At 40.6% G+C, this 22,063-nt stretch overlaps 1 protein-coding gene across 3 annotated transcripts in view; it reads right to left on the reverse strand.

Moving 5' to 3' along the window:
* LOC148011792 (putative acyl-activating enzyme 16, chloroplastic) overlaps positions 1–21,772 on the reverse strand; it is a 253,538-nt gene extending 231,766 nt beyond the window's left edge. The window contains exons 1-2 of one of the 3 annotated variants that reach the window (XM_087670449.1): positions 21,417–21,772; positions 5,134–5,328 (exon numbers count right to left, since the gene is read on the reverse strand). In XM_087670449.1, coding sequence (XP_087526575.1) covers positions 5,134–5,328; positions 21,417–21,596 — 375 coding nt within the window. In that variant the 5' untranslated portion in view covers positions 21,597–21,772. The remainder of the gene's footprint in view (positions 1–5,133; positions 5,329–21,416) is intronic. The other 2 variants (XM_087670448.1, XM_087670447.1) reach the window with 2 other exon arrangements.
* Positions 21,773–22,063: the final 291 nt, after the last annotated feature.

A 22,063-nucleotide genomic window follows, 5' to 3' on the forward strand; every position in this document is an offset into this window, starting at 1 on the left:
GTTGCCTACAGCTGAGACATCCAAATCAGTTGTCATCTTGTACCTGGATGCAATCACCCAACTGTGGAGAGTCCAAATCTGCAATCTCCTCCTCAAAACTCACTCATGGCTAGCTACAATGGCTGAAAATAGACTGGCCATGGCTGCTCACTACTCTCCCACATTTGCTACAATAAGCATGATCGTTTTTCCTCTTCTTCACCCTTTTACCAGCCTGTATGAGCAAGTTTGCCACGTGGCAACCTTCCCAAATGGTTTTTCCAACATTATCCATCATTAAATATTACTTTTCAGTCTTTTATTACTAAAAATTAATTTAATAATTATTTCGATGCCCAAAAAAATAATCTAACTGGCCAATAATTAAATTGGCTAGGCATCTTCTACTCTCAAGTCTTACTGTGCCATCTTTGACCATTAGATCGGTGTTAGATACCATTAAACGCCACATCTGTAGTGTCACATGTTGACGCTTATGGCCAAATGAATGACCTAGGCCAACAATTGACACCAAATACCTCCAAGTACCTGTGCAACACAACTTATAGCAACTTTTATCTTTAACATCCCGTGATTTTCTCAAGTCCTGGGCTCATAAATTTACTCTAATCCCAATTGCACCTCATATGTGCAACATTTACTTAATCATGTGATTAAAAATTAATCAACATGTTAAGTGAGGTTTCAAAAATACATGTCCTCATCACGCTTAGGCACAACTGTTAGAATACCTTCCCTCTATCCAAACAGCGTCCTCATGATGGAGGCTCCATCTCTCCCACACACACTTTCTATGTATCCCTTTCGGAGTGCATCCCAAACATATCCGAGTATCCTCCAGTTGATACCACAGTTTACCCCCATGGCCTTACCTAGTGGCCCAATTGGTCATTCTTCCATTTCCTAGCCAACATTTGAACAGAACTTACGTGTCCCAGTGCCTCCACCTCCCCCATTGGCACCTTATGGAAACATTTATGTTCCAGTGCCTCCACATCAATCGCCACCCATTGGACACTCACAATCTATCTCTGCGTACCCCCCTCCGCCACCCAATCCACCTCCATATTCTACATCACCGATCTAACCCCCCCAACTTCCCATTCATCCTCATCCACCAAGCATGCTTTTTCAAACAAGACTTGTTTTAACGGGTCAAACTTTACCACTTGGTCCAATTTGATGAGGCATGTATTGGATTTCCAAGGTTTGTGAGAACTTGTTCTCAGACAAGAACCCCAGTTTGCCTGAACCCAGTTTGCCTGAACCTCATTGGTATCCATATGAGGTTTGTTGCTCTTGGAAAAGCAGAAACGCCATAGCCATCATCAAGTTGATAATGGATTAAAAGTCATTGTACTCACTTTGGGATTACAAATCTTGTAGTTCATCATTTTCACCTCCAATGCAATGGCAAAAGAAATTCAATTTAGTAATACATCAATCTCACACAATTAGATGCAAATGCTAGCTTTCTCAAAAATAAGCTATGCATGGTACACATCAAAAAGCAATGAAAAGTATATGATTCTGTTTAAACACGAGGGTTTAAGGTTCAATATTCACTGCATAGTGTATTTGTTGCATGAGCCCTATATATTTAGTAGTCATTCACTTCATTATTCCTCATGTTCATTGTCTCTAAGTTACCCTAACCCTAACCGTGTTTTGTGTTTATCAATTTGTGCTTTATCATACAATTGCTTTTGGGTTTTCTTCCTTTACATCATTTCTTCACAACAATGACCAGTGGAGGGCTATCGTATGGGTCCCCACATCCAAAACATCCCCCCCTCCCATGGATTTCGGGGTGCAAACATGACTCCACAATATCCAAGATATACCTGCTTGCATAAAATCCTTCTTCCAAAGCATGAAATGAGGTAGCAATGGCAAGAAGCAGGTGAGTGTAGGAAGCATAATGGTCTATGCTACTTTGAGACACACATGGAATGGCCAAGCTTCAGATTTCCAATAGACAAACTTGGCTTCCAATATCTGCAATATCCATTTCACCAAGACTTTCAATTGCACATCAATCCCCAAGGGGTAACCAAGATGTCTCACAATGTCACCGTGCTGTACAATCTTACCTTGCCATCCTAAATCTGGCAGATTGGAGGCCATACAATCAATAAGGGAAGATTTAGTAGCATTGATTTGCAAGCCCCATACATTCCCAAACAATTCCCATACATCCAAGGCTGACAAAAGATTAGAAGCATTAGCCTTCTGAATCATGAATGTATCCTCAACCAATGCCTGGCCAACAAACTATCATTGCAAAGGTAGAGAAAGAGCAGCTAACTTCCTTGTATCCTCAAAGTGCAATAGCATGGAAAGCAAAGGGTGAGTAGCAAGTGCAAAGAAGAGTGGGCTGAGAGGACAGCCTAGAAAAAAGACTTGATGACTCAATCATTTAGCATGACACGAGAGGTAGCAAAAAGACCATTGCAGGAAGTCAAAGGCCTTTTCCAAGTCCAGTTGCACCAAAACAACCTCTTGCTGCATGTGCCGTGCATAGTCTATGGTCATCTATACATTAAGGATATTATGAAGAATATTGAAATACCCTTAATAAACCCATATTGGTGAGGATGAACAAGATTGGGCAAGTGTTTATGGAGATGGTTTGCCAACACCTTCGCAAAGATCTTATACTTAGAGCCCATCAATGAAATGGGTCTCCACCAGGTAAGTTTTGACGGGAAGGGGACTTTGGGAATCAACTTAATTAGCCCTTCTTTCCACGATAAAGGCATGTTGCACAATGCCCAAATGTGTTGGCACATGGCAGCCCAAAAGAGATGTGTATGTCCCAAAGAATTCATCGGTGATGTCATCACACTCCAAGCTTTTATCATTTGGCATATGCAATAAGACATCCATAACTTCGCCTTCACAAATATCAGCTTCCACAAAATCTTGCATGTCATGGGGAACCTCATTTCTAACCAAAGCATAAAAAGGCGCATAGGCTTGTGCAACCCGCAAAGAAGATATATGTCGCGAACCCAAAAGGTTTGCGAAGTATTCCATACACATGCTTACAATTGATCTGGGATCTACAACCATTTAACCCTCTACATCTTACAATCTCACCACATTTTCCCATGTTGGGGATGCATGCAAGGCCTGAAAGAATTTGAGAGTCTAGCAAGAACTATCTTGAAGACCGTTAGTCTGATTCCTTAGCTAAGCTTGTAGCTAAGACAGTAGCTGAAAGCCTTGAATAAGTTTGTCAAATCGAGCTGCCAATGAGACCAGAAAATCATCATGGAGCAGGTTGAGCAACAACAGATAGACCAAGGCCAACATGTCTTCTGCAACATGCAAACACTACCAATTAAGTGAAGCATGATAGATGCCATATTGTCTTGACACCTTCTAGACATTTGAAATCAATTTGTCGAAGGAGTCCAATCCTTGTAGTGGAAAATCACATGAAAACCTTTTGCCCCAGCCGAACTTTAGATAGGGCTTCCATGTCCCAGTGCCTCCACCTCCATCGGCACCTTATGGAAATAACCCAGAAAGCAAGGAGTGGTAGGCCTTTGCCATGGATGTCCTAAAACAGGATCTTTGGTCTTGGCTTTCTCCATCGGCTTCAAGATTTACCTTTCACTTGCCTCAGTATGTGGCCACGTGGTCTCAATTAGATTGCATTTATGCCATGCATAACACTCCTTTTTATTAGAAATTTTGAAGATGCAAGTATTGCACCACTATGTATTATCCAACCATTTTCCTTTGCAGCTTAACATGATTAGGTAGCCGGTGGATGCTTTGGCTGGTCTCTTGGGCAAAGAGTGTTCTGAAGCGGACTAGGACAGGTCAGCACACATGTTAAAAATGCCCATAAGCAAAAACAGTCATCCCACCCTCAGAGAATCCCAAAGACAACTCCACAGAGCCTGACAATGCAATGAGTCATTGAGTGCATAAAGCCTAACCAGCCATAAGACCTGGCCTTCAAACACAATATCAATCACCAAGAAGAGTCCATGGACATCATTCTTAACAAGCACTGGCTGGAATTTCTCATGTACAACTATGAGGACACTAGAATAGTGTTTAGCCTTGCAACCATCATAAAAAGGATGGAATCCATGACAAGCCAAAACACGACCAGCATCATCATGGCTTTTGTGCTCAACAACACAAAGCATCCTAGCAGTTCTCGTGCAAAATACGCCCAATATCATGTTGCTTACTACATGAACAAATCCCACGGACATTCCAAGTAGCAATCCACATTTGTAAAATCAAGGAATTCATGGGTGAGGCTGCTCACGCCTCGCTTGCACCTTCTCAGCTAAAATCTCCAAAATTCCTTCATCCAAAAAATCTGCCAACACCACAAAAGCATTCTGTCCCGTGCAAGGAAGCTTTGCAAGGGAAGGATTGCTTCCATTTGTCACTGGCAAATGAGGATATTGACCATGTCTCCTCTGCCTTCTGGCAACTTACAGTTGACCAACAATATGGAATCAAACAAATCAACAGAATTGCTTGGTCCTAGTGACCAAGAACCAACACATGTTTGAGTGGAGGCCTAAGCCATATCCTCCAAGTATGGAACTTCCCCAATCAGGACAGTCAGTTCACCCTGCCCCACGTTTCCTTTCAAACAGCTTATATGGGATACTCATGAGAACGGATTTTCTGCTTTAGCCAACAAAGCATAAACATACTAATGTAACCAAAGTACACAATGTACTTTCCATTTCATGCATCTCTCATCATTTTTGCCAAGAGCTCATAATTATCTAGTTAAAATGTTTGTGGTCTTCGATGCAGCAATCAAAGGTCTCATAGAGTAAGCAACACCAAGAATCTCTACGTAGATTTTCTGCTTTACCTATTATGTTTATCAAGAAATGCATGTGCTATTCCTGGTAGTAAGAGCAAGAACAACTTTGTTATAGTATCCTAAGGAACCACTAGATTGTCTCATCAAAATATTGACATGAAAAAGCAATTATGATGTTGGTATTTAACAAAATCGATCAAACATGTGTAATAACTGATGTAGCCAGAAGCATAGAACAAGGTCCCCATCTATGATTCATTTTCTTGCTGTTGTTTGCAAAATATTACACAAGTATCAAGTCAAAAATGTTGAATTATTACTTGCTTGAAAGTAAGCTCAGTATGCGGTTCATGATGAGGGTCCACCAGTGCAATCGCATCTCCATATTTGGTTGATATGCTCTTCCAGATATCTGGAAGAGTAGTCCATTGATCTGGATCATCATAGTTGAGCTTTTGAGATTTCTCCTCAAGTAGCGGAGGGGAGACCTTTGTCACATCTCCATTCACCAACGCCTGTAAACCAAAAAGATTCTGTTTTTGAAGTTCAGGTCGCATCTAGCAATCATAGGCTATAGCTCTGAATACCAATAGCCTTCAAAGTTTTCTGATTTGGCATCCTACATTTACATCATAATGCTAAACATTGATTTGAAATGATACAACAAAAAATACAATGCAAACAATCATATGGCATATGCACAACTGCATAGGATTCTGTGACATACTATCCAAGAGCCTAGTTGTGACAACCAGTCAAATCTAATACCAATCCTATAGAATTCTCAGTTTTCCAAGTTATGCTGAATTTAACTTGTAAATCGCCTCTCTTCTCATCTTAGACAGGCCTTTCTGTGTTTCAGCTGCAGTTTGCAGCAAAGGCTTGCAATATTCTACAAGGGAACATTCAAACATTGTACTCTACTAACTTTAACATTATCAATTTCGAAGACCACATGGGAACATTTAAACATCGTAGTCTACTAACTTTAACATTATCAATTTCGAAGACCACATGGCTTTCATTTAAGCCAACCAAGGTTTTAAGCATTTCCGTACAGGCTTTGCAGACTAGTCCAAGACTCAGTGAGGTCCAGTTCAAGGTTTATGTGTAAAGGTTTTACTGTCCTTTGCTCTCTTCTGCTGTAGAAATTTGAAAAGGAGTGTATGTTCAATAGTATTATGGGTTGCAATGGAGATTTGGTTTAATCATCCCCTGGACAGCAAACTTCATCCCTGAAAGCACTGTATGGCTCTTCCTGACTGGCTGGAAGGAGAAGAGAAGGCCACTTGAGGTGCTGGGCAGGGTAACTCTGTGTGCATGAGAACTTAAAAGGTAACATGCTCAAGTTTGTTACCTCAATGACAATTGGCAATACCATCTTAAGCCAAAAACCTCATAAACAGGCCAATGATGGTGGGCTACAAGAGCCAAGATATCCCAAATAGTGGTCATACAGGCCATCTAATTGAAAGTCTCTGAATAATCCAACCCTACCTTCTGAGCCAATCCCTTGGTAACAAGCCTCACCTTGTGCTTGTCCAACGAGCCATCAGCAAGTTGTTTGGTCTCATAGACCACTTCACACAAATCACTTTCTACATTCCTGGATGTGGAACCAACTCCCGGTGGAATCAAGCTCATCCTGCATAGCATGGCACCCAAGCATCTCATGCCAACCTCCTCAATGGTAGTAACCTCTCCATCCTCTAAGATTCAATTCATGAAGGTGTTATTCACACAATATGAACACCCTTTCTTTGATTGCAATCTCGTTGATCATCATGGGCCCGCCACCAATGTCTCAAGAAAGGATGTCACTCACAAATCTTGAATAAGCTTCTAGAACCACCAAGGAATCATGTAGGGCTTCTCCTCCTATGAGCGAAACCTAGAGGCATCCAAAACCTTTGATGCACTTGTCAGGGAAAGGGATTTCCCCTCATCCGCTAAAGAAGGCTCCCTCTCACTAGGAAAAGAAAGCTCCCCCTCTGATAGCTCAACATCCCTCAAAGAAACTTGAGGGGATAGGGTACGAGTAGGAGTAGTCATAGAAGAAGAAGGAGCCAATAAAGGTGGGGGGTGCAAGGAATTGGGAGGGATAGGTATCAAAGATGAAGAAGTGCGAAGAGGAATCCTAGAAGGTAAATGCGGTGCCAATAGTGTAGGAGGGGGTGCAATAAAAGATGATCCACTTAAAGAAGAAGAACCATCACAAGAGGGTCGGAGGGCATAGCCTCATCAAATGCAACATCTCACCTCACTACTATCTTGCTGATCTAGGTATCATAAAGCCTATAGCCATTGGTTATCTAGCTATAATCAACAAAAATATGCTCCTTGGATTTGACATCCAGTTTACCCGTGTGTTGCTTGTCAAAATGGATGTAGGAATCACATCCAAAGATGTGAATATGGGCAATGGATGGCTTCTTATCAAAAAATGCCTAATAGGAAGACGTACCTCTCAAAGTAACAATTGGAGACCTGTTGTGGATATGCATTGCTATAGAGACTACCTACACCCGTAGGTTATGAGAAGGTCCTCTATGCTCCAACATCAAACAAACCATCTCCAACATGGTGAGATTCTATCACTCCACAACACCGTTTTAGATAGTGTGTTTTGTGTCATGAGGACATGAAATTTTGATGCTTTGCTTAGTATTTGATTAAGTGTTAATCAAATGTGCAAATATGAGGTGCAAGTGATGTGCAAGTTAGTTATTTCACAAAGACAGACCAAGGACCCTAAGAAGTCAGTGAGTGCCAAGGGAAAAGGTTGTAATAAGTTACGCTTGATAGGTACTAGATGGTACCTAGTTGCCAGCATATGCAACAATGCTGAGAGACGGTACGATCTGTGGAAAGAAACACAAAATGAGTATGGCAAACACTGAGAGAGAAGAGAAACTCAGAAACACAAGAGAACATGATGATGATGCACTAAATCATGCAATGAGAAGGAAAGCTAATACAACAGAGTCGAAGCTCTGAAGATGACTGCACTATCTTATCTAAATCGAGTGGCAATACTCGTGGGGAATCTACACAGTGAAGGGAGTAAAACGTAGTCCTCCGAGCGGCGGGCTATCAAAGATGTATGCTGATGATGAAGGACAACTGTGGAGAGAGTGGAACGCAGTCCTTTAATGCTGTCGAAGATAAGGAAGATGTTCATCGACTATTAAAGGAGTGAAGTGCAGTCCTTGGCCGTTGGGAGATGGCCTAGGTTGCAAACGTGGATCCCAAAAGCTAGAAAGCTGCAAACGCAAACTGTAGGATCCTGAAGAAATTGACGTCTATATGGGAGAAGGTTGCCAAATGTGAAGCAAATGCCTAATGATGGCAAACCAAACTGTAGGAGCCTGGATGGTGACACCTATGGTGTGTAAGCTGTCACCAAGCAAGGGAGAGAGGATCCAGGCTGAAAACACAAATGTAGACAACACTGGAGATGACACCAACAGCCTGTAGGAGTGATGCCATGTGGAGAAGACCCAAACGCAAGCAGTCTAATGGCCGCCAAGTAGGAGAGAATGTCACCAACATTCTAATGATGATGTTAGCAAGGATGGAGCCTCCAAACACAGCCTGAAGGGTGAAGGGAATAAAGAGAGAGGGATGGCCACGAATTACACTGTCCTCCAGTAGGGGTATGGGCAGCAGTGGTATGGAGAGGGAAGAATATTGGAGTGACAAAACAAGAGTGGGGCGAATGAATGAAGAGGTGGCCTGTTTATACACCTCAGTTGTCTAGGGCAGCGTACCACTAAGTGGGCGCCCACTAATAAAGTGCCCAAAATGAGTCCCTCTCCGGCTCAAAAAGCAATAAAGAAAGAGGAGCAAAGAGAGATAAGAAGAGGATGTAGAGAATCGTAGAGATCCAAGGTTTCCACCTAAGAGGTAACTTGTAGTAAGGAACAATAGACTGAATGAATTGTAGAACTTGACTTTGTCACGGGGACGTGAAATTTTGAGATGCTTTAATCTTGCTCATAACTTCTGTGCAAGGTTGTTTAGCAAATGTGATGCACATGTTAGCTATTTCATGATAATAGATCAAGGACCCCAAGGATGCAATGGGTGTTAAAGGCAAGAGTTATGATAAGTTATACCAACTAGGTTCTATTGGTTAGTTGGTATCAGATTGGACCCTAGGACAGTGGTTTGGCCAAGAAGTGTCGATGGTGACACTACAAACTAGTATTAATTAATTAATTAACGCTAGTCTAAGGGTCAACAAAGATTAGGGACCATTCTAGGTTACAAATGGCCTAGCCAATTTAATTATGGATGGGCACATTTAAATTGGGCAGGGTCAAAATGGTTGAAATTCATTTTCAAGATTATTTAATTCTAAAAATTAATTAAATGGTTGGATAATACTGAAAAATGGGTTTAGAAGGCTGCCACTTGGCAAAAATGCCCATGCAAACTAAGAAAACGTTTTTGGGACTTAGATCTTAACCATTCAATCAGTTTATAGCTTGGGAGAGAGAGAAGCCGAATAAAAAGTTGTTTAAGGTTGAGAAAAGGGGCAGATCTAAAAATCAACCTGAAAAGATGCCAAAACAACAAAGAAAAAGGGCTCAAAAGCATTTACACGACATAGGGAATTTATGGCTGCAAATAAATGTTTTATTTGTGAACAAGAAGGTCACATTGCAAGGGATTGTCCCAATAGACAGCAAGTTGAAAAATCGAAAAATCAAGGAGATTCTAAAGGAAAGGTGCCCAAAACATCAATAGGATTAGTGCCCAATGTTGTTGCTAATCAGCCCAATGATGATGCTACTGAGTTGTGCAGAGCATGGGGCAAAATTAGGGATCAACATGCATTGATTTTCTTTGACAATGGTGCATAAGCCAACTTCATCTCAGCTAACATGGCAGTCTGTCTAGGCATCAGAGAGGATGAGATGGGACCCATGGGAAAAGTTGGAATGGCATGTAAAGGCTATGCAAAGCCTGTCACACCACTCATTGGAATTCGATTTCACATACAAGGATATGTGGACAACAAAGAGTTCTTCATTGCTCCACTTGAGGGTTGTGATGTATTGCTTGATATGCCATGGTGTCACCATATGCATGCAGTGATTGATTCTCATGCAAAAAAGATCATTATTCAACATAAGGGAAATGCACTCACACTTGATGTAAAGTTGAAAGATGGATTTGTCCCTATTATATCTGTAAGTGCCATTTCTAAAGTAATGAAAAATCATCTTTCACCGTACTTGGTTTTTACTAAGGATAAAGATGATAGTAAGAATGTTGGAAACATGTCTAAGTTAGAGAAGGATCACATGTCATTTCTAAAAATCTATGTCGATTGCTTCTCTCAATCACTTCCAGGGCAACTACCACGTGAGGCTAGAAGATCATGGTATAGATCTTATCCTTAGAAGTAGCCCACCTAATAAGACACCCTAAAGAGTTAATGCAACCCAATAGGAGGAGATTGCCAGTCAAGTGAATGAGCTGTTAGAAAAAGGACTGATACAGCCCAGCTCATCTCCTTTTTATTCTCCAGTGCTTTTGATGCTAAAAAAGGATGGGTCATGGTGTATGTACATTGAATATCGTTCTCTGAACAAGATTATGATAAAGAATCACTTTTTGATTCCTCGGATCGACGCTATTACGGATAGATTGTAGGGGGCAGCCATATTCAACTGTATAGATTTAAAAAGTAGGTATCATCAAATACGCATTAGACCAGAAGATGTGCCTAAGATAACATTCTTGTTATGCCTTTCGAACTTACGAATGCTCCTGTCACTTTTAGTCAGATGATGGATCACATCTTTAAGCCACATAGAGGATTTGTAGACACTTTCTTTGACAAAATTGTCTATTCAAAGAATGAGACAGAGAATAGAAGACACTTGGACATTGTGTTCAATGAACTGCGTGAGCATAGACTGGTTATCAATGAACAGAACAGTTAATTCTTTTTGCATAAAATCCATTTTTTGGGACATATTGTATCTATTGATAGTATTCGCATGGACCCTGGTTGAGGCAATACGATCATGGCCACCTTTGAGAAATGTGAATGAGATTTGCACCTTCTTAGGTTTTTGCAATTTGCAAAGAGCAATTATGTATTGTTGTGTTTTGAAATGTCAAGGCTGAAAAAGATATAAGAAAGAGAAAGACAGTATCGGAAGTTGAGTATGAGATACTGTGGGCCCTTCCAAGTGTTGAAGAAGATCCACGATGTGGCATATCGACTGAAATTACCTCCACATTGGAGGATACACAATGCCTTTCATGTCAGTTTGTTAAGGCCTTTTTATGGTGATGTGCCAGAGGATACATTTGCTGAAATTCAGCCTAAGGTTGAGAAACTAGATGAGATTTTCCTACCCGAGCAGATTTTGGCACACAAGGAAAGAAGGTCAAAGGTAAAGTTTCCGAGAGATACTTAGTAAAATTTCAGAATTATTCACCAATGGATGCCAAATGGATGGAAGTGAATGACTTGGCAAACCATCCTCAATTATTGCAACTTTACCTAGATGCCTCTCAGTTAGAGTCAACTTTAATTTGGGCTCTGTCAGATTCAGCAAAGCAAGGATCTGAGGTATTGCTTGATGCTCAGGAGGGAGATAGCACTTCCACTCCTCCAGTTATGGACTGCTCACTTATGTAGTGGATCTCAGATATATTCACCATGCATCCAAGGTCCTATACAAATAATATGTTTGCCATGAGATCACTACTTAGTGTACTAGTCACTATGAGATGTATGGAGATCAATATGAGTTTCACCTGGACACTCGAACTATACTTTTGCATTAACTAATGATCAGTTTGGCATGAATTTTGCCTCAATTTTGAGACAAAAATTTTGATCACTTTCAGCTCAGTTTTGATCAATTTGAGAACCATTTATGGTAACTTTTGGGATCAGTTTTTGTATTGATTACTGGTCAGTTTTTGCAATGAGTTTGTGATCAATTCTCAGATCAGCAAAATAATCAGTCCATGATCAGATTATGCTCAATTTTCAATGGTTTACAACTGGTTCTATGGACAACAGCACGTTAGTAAATGCCATCGATAGTTTCAACCATGGTTTATGTTGAATTCATGCTTTTCTATGGTTGATAATCAAAATATAGATAAGATGAATTATTTTGGAAACTTGCAAAGTATTGTTACGGTGGATTACCATAGCTTCTCCATTACAGTATTCGATGTGCAGTGGTTCAAAGTGGTACTTGAAGGAGCTGGAGCAACAGTTCGACTAGGTCCATCTGGATTTCTCGAAATAGATTTCGAAAAAAAATGGACAGATTTTCACGACACCTTTGTGTTGCCAGCCCATTGTGAACAGGTGCATGAACTCATTTGTTTGTTAATTGTATTACGATATGGTACATGTCACAATAGTTTAATCTCTCTTGTACATGTTTATGAACAGCTAATCTTCTATCCAAATCCCTGACAACCTCGATGGTGGTATGTTATGCCTTTAACTCCCCAAAGTGCGAGAGTACATGATCAAAGCGATGTTCCAAGCATAGATGAGGACAATATGCAAATAGGGGGGTCGATATTGCAAGGAGTGGAGGCCACCGAAAGCTTGGAGCATGTAGAGGAGCCAGTATCGGCTAACAATGATGGAAATACAGGAGTCCAAGAATTCTTTGAGAACAAGGTGGACTCATCCTTTTATGGTGACATGTCTATCAACCTTCCAGTGTATGTGGAGTTGTGTCAGGAGATTGACATGGGACCAGTTGCAGCTCATTTGTGATTGTGGTTATAGCTGTGAATGCATTGTGATGATGGTGCAGCAACAGGAGCTGCAATAGACGATGCATTAACATTGTGCCGAGCTGAGCAACAGTAACAATTGGACTGGAAGCAATCCCACAGCTGATAATCATTTTCAGGAAGCATTGTTTGGAAAAACAGTCCATAGTTGACAATAGCAATACATTTTCAGGATCTTAGCAATGGCCAAGGACCATTTGAGGACGATCAGATACTTGGAGAGCTCAGCCAACTCTACAACACCTTGCACGAATGTGAGACATGGTTCTCTAGCAGACCCAAGCAATTGAAGATGGAAGCCAAGCAAATGCTCATTAAATTGATACCCATGGTCAATGCAGAGGCTCAAGGAGATCTCATGGAATCTTTGAGAACCTTGTGCAGCAATGGTATTAATCTTTGGCAATCTCTTCAAGGGAGAAAGGGAGTTTGGTTGCTCACATCATTATTAGAACAGCTATCTAAGCAACGACAACAGCAAGATGAATCCATTGCAACACTACTCTCCATTCTTAATGCAAAGGTTAATGCCAGCAAATGGGCATGGATAATTGCGAGTGCAGGTGGCCTCCCTCCATTGGTCAATATACTTGAAACAGGTTCTACTAAGGCCAAGGAAGATGTTGCTATTATACTTGTTAATCTTTGTACTCATAGTAAAGAGGTTCGAGATTGTGTGGAGTTCGCTGAAACTCATCTACTAAAGAACGCTAGATTAAAAAGGCAAATGCTAGCATTAAATGCGATTTGATGCAGTCATAAGGGGCAACTTCAACCATCTTTACAAGATGCGAGCATTTCATTGGAGCATCATGATGTGGAGACCCTTCAGTCCAAATGCGACAAGGCAGCCGATGCAGAGAATGAAAAAGATATTGCTGAAGGTAATCTTTATGAGAGTCAAATGAAAGGACTCCAGCTCAAGGAAGAAGATTGTGGGCAGATTGTTGATCAAATTGAGCAAACTACTAATCATACTGCCCCAACCACAGTAAATACAAAGGATGATGCAATGAATGTTTTAGCATATGCAGCCTTGTATGCTTTTGAGTGCATCACGAGAGAATCAAAGACTCACTTTATGCTGATGGTTGAGGATTACATCCATAAGACACCGATTGACTTAGCCCTGTTTGCTTATGGTGTTGGGGATGATGACCCAATGGATGGCAGTGATGTCACTTTTCCCTTTGATCCGGGTGGACAAAAGGGGTGTTAAAAACTCTATGTAGGTCAGTAAGCATCTTGGCTAATCCTCATATCTTCATGATGATCTTTGGATGCAAAGGATGCAAGTTAAGTGCCCTGTTTCACTGCAGTCTGCTTCCTGCCAGCTCTTTGTTTTGAGCTCTTTAAAATTCTGAATTGCTTACAGATATGTACCAATTACATCAGCTGATAGTACACTAAAAGAGCTTTCTACAGAGCTATTAAATGCTTGGTTTGGTTCAGCCTACCCAAACTTCTTGGTTTGGTTCAGCCTACCCAAACTTATGGCAGTTTTTCTACAGCAGGGTCTGCATGACAGCATGGTTATTCTATCACGTTGCAATTCATGATTGCAGAAGAATGCATCAAGTCATCATCCTATGGTTCCACAATTGATGTATGCATCTGATAGTATGCTTGCAGCCATATACATAACCCACCATATGAAGATTTGGAGATTGTAATATCTTTGTACACCTGCATAGAGTCCCATATCCTCTCCACTACAATTTCCTTACCCATGTAATAAGTCCCTCCTTTGTTTTTGAGACAAAAACATCCAAGCAGGGATGGATTGTAATGGAGAGAAATACCTAATGTCACACTGAACTAGATATAAAAGGTGTGAAGGACACTGGCATGGTACCATTTGATGAATACACATTTGTCCTTTCACCTTCTTCACCTTCTTCCCTGTCCTTCCATGGCTGCCAGCTCTTTCTCTCTCTTCTTCTTGCCTTTCTCTCTCCTCTCCCTCTTCTTCTCCAGTCCTTCTCTCTCTCCTTCCCCTTAGTTAGGACAGTTAGGTCTCCTTCATTTTTTCACCTTCTCAAGCTTCCATGGCTTCCTCTTTTTCTTCCTCTCTCCCTCTTTCTCTATCTTCTTCTTGCCTTTCTCTCTCCTCTCCCTCTTCTTTTGCAGTCCTCTCTCTCCTTCCCCTTAGTTAGGACAGTTAGGTCTCCTTCATTACAACCTCAGGATGCATGCTCAAAATTGATGGCCTAAGACTTGAATTCTAGCAGTTGGGCCTTAATTTGTCTTTCAGGGAGCAAAGTGAAGGCCAATCCCCAAACAAATCAAGGGGCAAATTGCTTTGAAGGCTTACTAGTCATTTTTAACAAGAGACACTTGGATTAGCAGAGGGGATTAGAGAATCTCAATTGTACTCCATCCATTTGCAATAAAAGCTAAAGAAATACCACAAGCAATGCCAGTTTTGGAGCCAACAAGCTATCCATTGTCCAAGATTAAAGTGGTAAAGTATGCATTTTCATTTTATGTTAATTTTATGCTTATTGTTATTGTTGATTAATCAGGTCATTACCACCCTCTCTGAGGAGGAAGGCTGGTTTCACTATCCAACACCTGGCACTTATTGATCAACTATCTCCATCAGTTTTTGACCAGCCTATAGCTTGTATTTACTGCCAATTCATCATCCACTACTGTCATTGGACCCTACCAACAGTCACCAACCTACCATATGACCTACAATCCCTATGCTTACTAATTTTGTTATCGCCATCACCCACCACATGGGGATTGCAGCCTGTGTTCTACTAATCAAACCTACCATACTGCTTTCACATCATTACTGACTATTGAGTTCATTATTGTCTGCACTATCCGACTCAGTCTATCCTAGTTAGGCTCTAATGTTGCATTTTCTATTATCAGACACTATCGAAGGCTGCCAATTGCATTTTGGGATCCGCCAAACTACAACACACTCTTCAACTCATACTCTCTACCCTGGTCCTCAAGACATGAGGCTTCGAGGTTCAATATTCACCTTGCATAGTGTGTTTGCTGCATTAAGTATTTTATTTATTCATTATTCAATTTCTTTTATCTTTTGTGCTCATTGTCTCTATGTTACCCTAACCCTAAATGTGTTTCTTTATAAGTCTATGTGTTTGTCATATGATTGTGTTTGTATTTTATAGTTAAGCATTTCTTTACATGGTCTACTCTGACATTCCACTAGCCGAAGGACTATGTTTCGCTCCCTCCACAATGCAGCTTTTTTCCTCATCATCTTCAAGCTCCACTTCATTACATCAACATGATTCGTTCAACATGATTAGCTATTCATCATTCTTCAATCATCTTCTTCTTCACTTTTTCTGAGTTTCTTTGTCTCGGTGTTTATCATACCCTCTGTGTTCCTCCCCTCCAACCCTACTATTTCTCAACAAATTCCACCCTCCCTAGTTGGTTCTAAACACGAACAATTGTCTAGTGCAAATGATTAGTCTCCTTCATTAAAGGAAAAAGGGAGTGGTAAAGCCCAAACACCACAAAGACCTTTCTAGCATCATGCCTAAAAAGATTAGATATTAAACATTTTGCAAGAAACTCATCGACATAAATAATCATTGTCGTTGAACAGCTAAGGGTAAGGGATGTGCCAAATGATGTATCTACTATAATTCTAGGCTCTACTTGGTGAAATTTCAAAATTATTTACCTATGGATGCACAATGGATGGAAGAGGGTGACCTTCCCAATCATGCTCAATTGTTGTAGCTTTAACTTGATGCATTTTAGTTGGAGCCAACTTTGGGTCACGCTCATTCAAGATCAGCAAAGCAAGGGGTCCAATCTACTACCTGATACTCAAGGGGGAGGTAGCACTTCCTCTCCTCTAGTGATAGACAACTCAAATATGTAGTGACCTTGGATGCACTTTGGTTTCATTTAGGGTATTGTATGCTGACAATATTTTTGCCAAGAGGATCACTATTCAATGTACTACTCGCAATGGGTTGGTATGCACATCTATATGATTTACACACGAGCTATAAAACGATATATTTTCACCAATTAATTCTGATGTGTAGGTGATGTACATTTTGCATGAGTACCATGGCATACAACTTTGCTATGAGACATTGTTTTTCCTTGATTCTTGCATCATTTTGCCTTGGTATGGTTGAAACATTATTGATCTTTGGCATATAGGCGCACTACTTATGGTTCTTATAGGGTTTACAAGTCATATTTATGGATTGTACCTTAGTTTTGCTAGCTAGAAATTTCAGCATGAAATGGGCATGTGTATGGTTGAATAAGTGCTGCAAATGTTGTTCGATGCAATCGAGGGTGATTGCAAGGATTCAAGGGGGAGGCATGTCATCGGGTCGTGAACATTTAGCTTAGTTCATCATGACAATTAAATTGTGTACATGTGTAAATAAGTTAAATGTGAGTCATGCTGACATTCGCAAAAGTTGGGGGACATTGGCTGAAGTTGTGGTGGACAGGTACTAATATGCTTGGTAATCGATCTTGGTCAAAGACATTAAATTTGCCCTTTGGAATGGCTTTTGCTGTCATGGGGGCTAGAGAATTAAAACATTTAATGTCTTGGGCTAAGGTTTATGCAATTTTCAATACTTTCAGGTTCATAGGGCTTAGGAATTTAAAATTGAGGTTAAGTCATGGCCAATCTTGGACAAGACCGTGCATTTTTTATTTTCGACAATCAATATTGGCTTGGAAATTCAGTTCTAGAGGCTAAGTTCTGCATGGACAGGTTTGCCACTTGGCATGTAGTGAGAAAACATGCCATCCAAGTTTGGGACCAACAGTTCTCAGCTAGTCTGGGCAGTTGGGCAGCTGAGGAGAGACCATTTGCTACAGGGCAAGTGCTGCAATTAGGGTATTGGCAACATCAGAAGATGAGCTTCCTGCAGCCAACCTGATTCTGGTGCTTCCTAGCTGTAGGCAATAGCATCTTGGTCATTTTGAATATCAAACAACCTGATTTTTGAGGTGTCTTGCTGCAGATGGCTGCTGTACATGCCCAATTCCAGCCTGGGATTGAATAAATCTTCCTCCTCTTCAGCTCATCTTCTCTCTCTCCTGTCAATTAATGCCTCTACTGTGAATCTGAAACGATTCCGCAATGAGTTTGCTGGTTCAGACCTGACTTCAGTAAAAATTAGGGTCTGCATAGCTGTCTTGGAATACATGACAGCATATTTCAGCCATGCATGAAGGGTGGTTGCTGCAAAGCTAGTGATTTACAATAGATTTGAAGAGACTGGGTCATCTACAGCCAAGGTGACTTGCATGCAACTTTTGAAGACTTATTTTGACTCCCCAAGCACTCAAAAACAAGGGGCAATTTGAGGATTACTGCTGCTGTTTGCTTTACATAGCAAGAGGTTCCAAATTTGATAGGGATTGTGCTTGAATTGCCAAAGAATTGGGGGAATTTCAGTCAAAGAAACTTAGACGTATTTTGAGATCTTGGCTAAAGGAACTCCGATGTATTTTAGGTTAACAGTTTTGCTCTCCAACCTTTTAGATTTCAACACTCGTCTATTGTATTATCAACTTCAGCAATAAAAACTAAAGAAATAGCACACAAGGAGCACCAGTTTTGGGGTCAATCAGCGTCAATCATCTCGTTTGATTTGGCAATGTGCTGCATTTGTTCATTCATTGACTATTCACTTCCTATAATATACTAATAAATTAGGGAATTTATTTCCCTTTCAATCGAGCAAGGTTGGTTTCAAGTAGCCACAATAGGTTGCTTCTTGCTCAACCACAATATGCCTAAGTTGTCAAGCTGAAGCAAAAACTATATGCGAATACACAAGTGTCATAACAACCAACCTAGTCAAAATCCAAAACTCTATATGAATCTAGCAGGAATGATCACCCCTTGGGATAAAACAGCCCAAGGAGCTAAGTACCACTCAAATACCAAAAGATACATTTCATAGTTTGCCAATGCTTGGTGCATGTGCTATGCATAAACCTGCACCTTAATGAGCCTGCAAACAAAATGTCAAGCCTTACAACAAGAGTGTTGTGAACAAGAGTGTGGAGACACCGCTAGGGTTTGCACTGTGGGAAACACAGAGTGTACGACCACGACAAAAGCACCACAAGACAAACACAAACACAAAAAGTAAAACTCAAACCCTAAACACAAAACTCAAAACTCACACAAAAAATCAAACACAAACAAAGGAAGGGATAGAAAGAACACAAGTTTGAAGTGGATGAATGTTGTAAATGAATGTAAGAGTATACAATGTGGCAGTGTGCCAAAGAGTGACATTCACTAGAGATAGATCCCAAGTTTGTGACCACCAATCAAAGTGTAGGATGAAGAGGATGCAGCAAACACAAGTGTCAGAAGGACCGGAGCACCAAACGCAAATTGGATAAGTGTGAAAGAGGGCTAGCAATTGTCGCCTAATGGAGAAACTAAAGGCTAATGCTAATGGATACCAAACACAAGCTATAGAGGGCTAACGCACACAGTGTATGCTGTTGCCAAGTTGTAGCAACTCCAAACACACGCAAAGGAGGGTCAAAAACCTGTCGTCGATGTATGGAAGAGTGCTAGATGCAAAGGAAGGTGTGGCAGTAGTCGTTGGGGCTGGACAGCCATGTGTGTATGGACTCGCTAGGGCTAGGCAGCCACGTGCGTGGACTGATGGCTGAAATCTGCACTCAAGGGTGAGAAACCTACACACATGATTGAGACTCAATGGGGATAGCCTGTCTATTTATAGATGAGGATGGACCCTCCCAAATTAGGGTTTCACCGAACTCTCTCGAAACCGCTCCCCATTTTAGGGTTTTAACTAAATTAAGCCTGTTTTGGGGCTATTTAAGTGGCTAATCAGCATGGAATGCATTTCTTAGCTCAACAAGTGCTAGTAGAGAAAAGAAGCAAACTAGTCTCTGACATCATGGAGGCTCAACTTCAAACATGTCTCCATAAGAGTAGCAATAAGCTGGTAATCCTCAATAATCAAATCTCTATAACAATGTCTCCACATTCTTTGTTTGGCACAAAGCAATGCCTCCACCACACTGCTTAAAGTGAATGCCCAAATAATGATGCAATAAGCCAGTGACCCAAACCTAACATGTCAAAAGCTAACTTCAAACCATCCTTAAAATCAACATGTGTCTCTCTTTAGGATCAATGAGCAACATGTCATTGGCACAAACCACAATGACTAGAGGTGCATCTCCCTCATGCTCAAAGCCATGCTATAGAACTTTAGAATGCATCCATAGCAAAGACTGTTTTGAAGATTTAGATAGAGATCATCCACAGTCTCCATGGGAGATAGGAGAGGATGCAAGAAAGCTTTGAGAAGAAGAAGAAGAAGAAGAAGAAGAAGAAGAAGAAGAAGAAGAAGAAGAGATGCCTTCTTGTAGATCTAGAACTCTTGCATCTTTTTCCATACCAGCTTTTAGAAGATCTGGCATTATAGCCCACCAGATTGGTTATTCACACAACCACTATATCTGTGAGGTACTTAGTTAGGTCCTTTGTACTTTGTATCTTACCTTAGGGGGGATTTTCTCAAGGGGTTATTAATGGAAGTTTCTTTTCTTTAAAAAAAAAGTGCCCCAATGATCCTAAGTATGTTCAAAAAATAAATGATTATTTGCTTTTGATGGATACTTGAAAAAGTTAGATGTTCAAACTAAGGGCTTTTGATTGTGCCCTATCAATTCAACATGAACTTCTTTTGCTCAAGCATTTGTTAGCAAGTATATGGCTCTTAGATACTAATTGTATATTCTGAGAGAGATTGATAGAAGTCTTCCCACCACTCAATCTATGTGCCAATCACTTGTATAAGCACCCTTGGCTTGATTGGATGTTAAGATTGCTAGGCAGTTATCAAAGAAAGGTTTGAACCAAGTTTATGGATATCTAGGACAATTCAAATCAACTTTGGAAATCCTTACCTTGTTTGAAGGCTCACCTTTACAATTGGATCTAGAAATTATGGAGCGGAAATGGGCGGTTGTTAATCCTTTACTAGAGACCAATCTATAGGAATGTATATCAAATGATTTGTTATATTGACATGATACATTGTTGCAGCTTGAAACTTCATTGTTGTAGTAGAAATTCATATTCTTAAATATGTGTAGCTCTCTCACATAATTCCAAATACAATTTTCAGCTATTTCACCTCGCAATTCACCCATGAACTAGTTGCCTAGGGGTGAAGCTGAAATATGTTGTCTAGCCTTACCATATCTCATTGTCGATACATACCAGACAATGGTGCTAGAAATGAGGGTTTACCTACGACAAGGTCTTGCAATTCAGCCCAAAGCCCATTGATAGGGTTGGAAAGATTATCAATGTACAAGTAGGAACACTCGTCCAATAGCTTCCATGCCCTCGCACCAGACTAGGGGAGCTACGTTTGCATCTAGATCTAGATTAGACCTAGTTGTGTCTCCAACTTCCAAGATAGATAATTTGTGCATTTATCAAAATCTCAATCTTCCAAGATAGATGGAATCAGGAGGGAGTAGTTTGGGTGAGATTCAATATCATAGCATGATTTGTATATTTGTCTATCTCCCCAGCTTCCAAGATAGATTATTTGTGCATTCGTCAATCTCTCCAGCTTTCAATCAGTTAGTGTTGCATAGATGTTTGTTTGGAGACTCTAATCATATGCGAGAGGTTTCCCGCAGCCCAATAAACGTGATGAAGAATAGGTATGGAACATGCATTCCTTAGAGATATTGGGTCTCCCAGATGATCTTGCCTAATTGCATGTTTAAATGCTTGACAAGAGTGAGTTCTCACCTCGCGAACAGATCGCGGCCGCAGAAGGAATGCTCCTTGTTTGCGGTGTGTGGAAAGCCGCTTGGTTGCCCATAATCTGCTGAAATGGTGCTGTTGGGAAGCAGGCAATGCCAGCAACCAAGAAGGAGAAGGCTTGGGCAGCGCCTCCATCACCACGATCATCATGCTTGCAGTGGGCATGGCCACACACAGCAGGAAGACAGCACAGCAGATACGGACAGGGGAAGCTTTGGAGTTCCCATCCCACAACGTCACATCACAATCACAATGGTATTGTTAGTCTAATTCATAAGAGGGGGTAAATCACCCATGTTTCTCTCTCTCTCTCTCTCTCTCTCTCTCTCCCGTATAGGACTCATAAGAAAGGGACGGCCTAGAGTCTAGACCAATGTTCACAAAAAACATTTTCCATTAAAGACACAAAAACTTATAACTTGAAATTTTGGAGGCATTTTTGAATTAAATTACATGTATTTCTTGCTTTTTTAACTAAAACTTTTGTAAAATTCAAGGGTTTCAAACCTTGTTTTGTAAATTTTTGTGATCTTTTTGAAATTTTTACAATTCATTTTATATTATACCTCGCTTTTACGTTGACGCTTGCCTAGACTATTATTTATTATTAGACTTCAAGGTCTAGATTTGAG

This window comes from Lygodium microphyllum, chromosome 28 (genome assembly GCF_053477565.2).
Source record: "Lygodium microphyllum isolate KBCC chromosome 28, Lygodium_microphyllum_v1.1.10, whole genome shotgun sequence".
Lineage (NCBI taxonomy): Eukaryota > Viridiplantae > Streptophyta > Polypodiopsida > Schizaeales > Lygodiaceae > Lygodium > Lygodium microphyllum.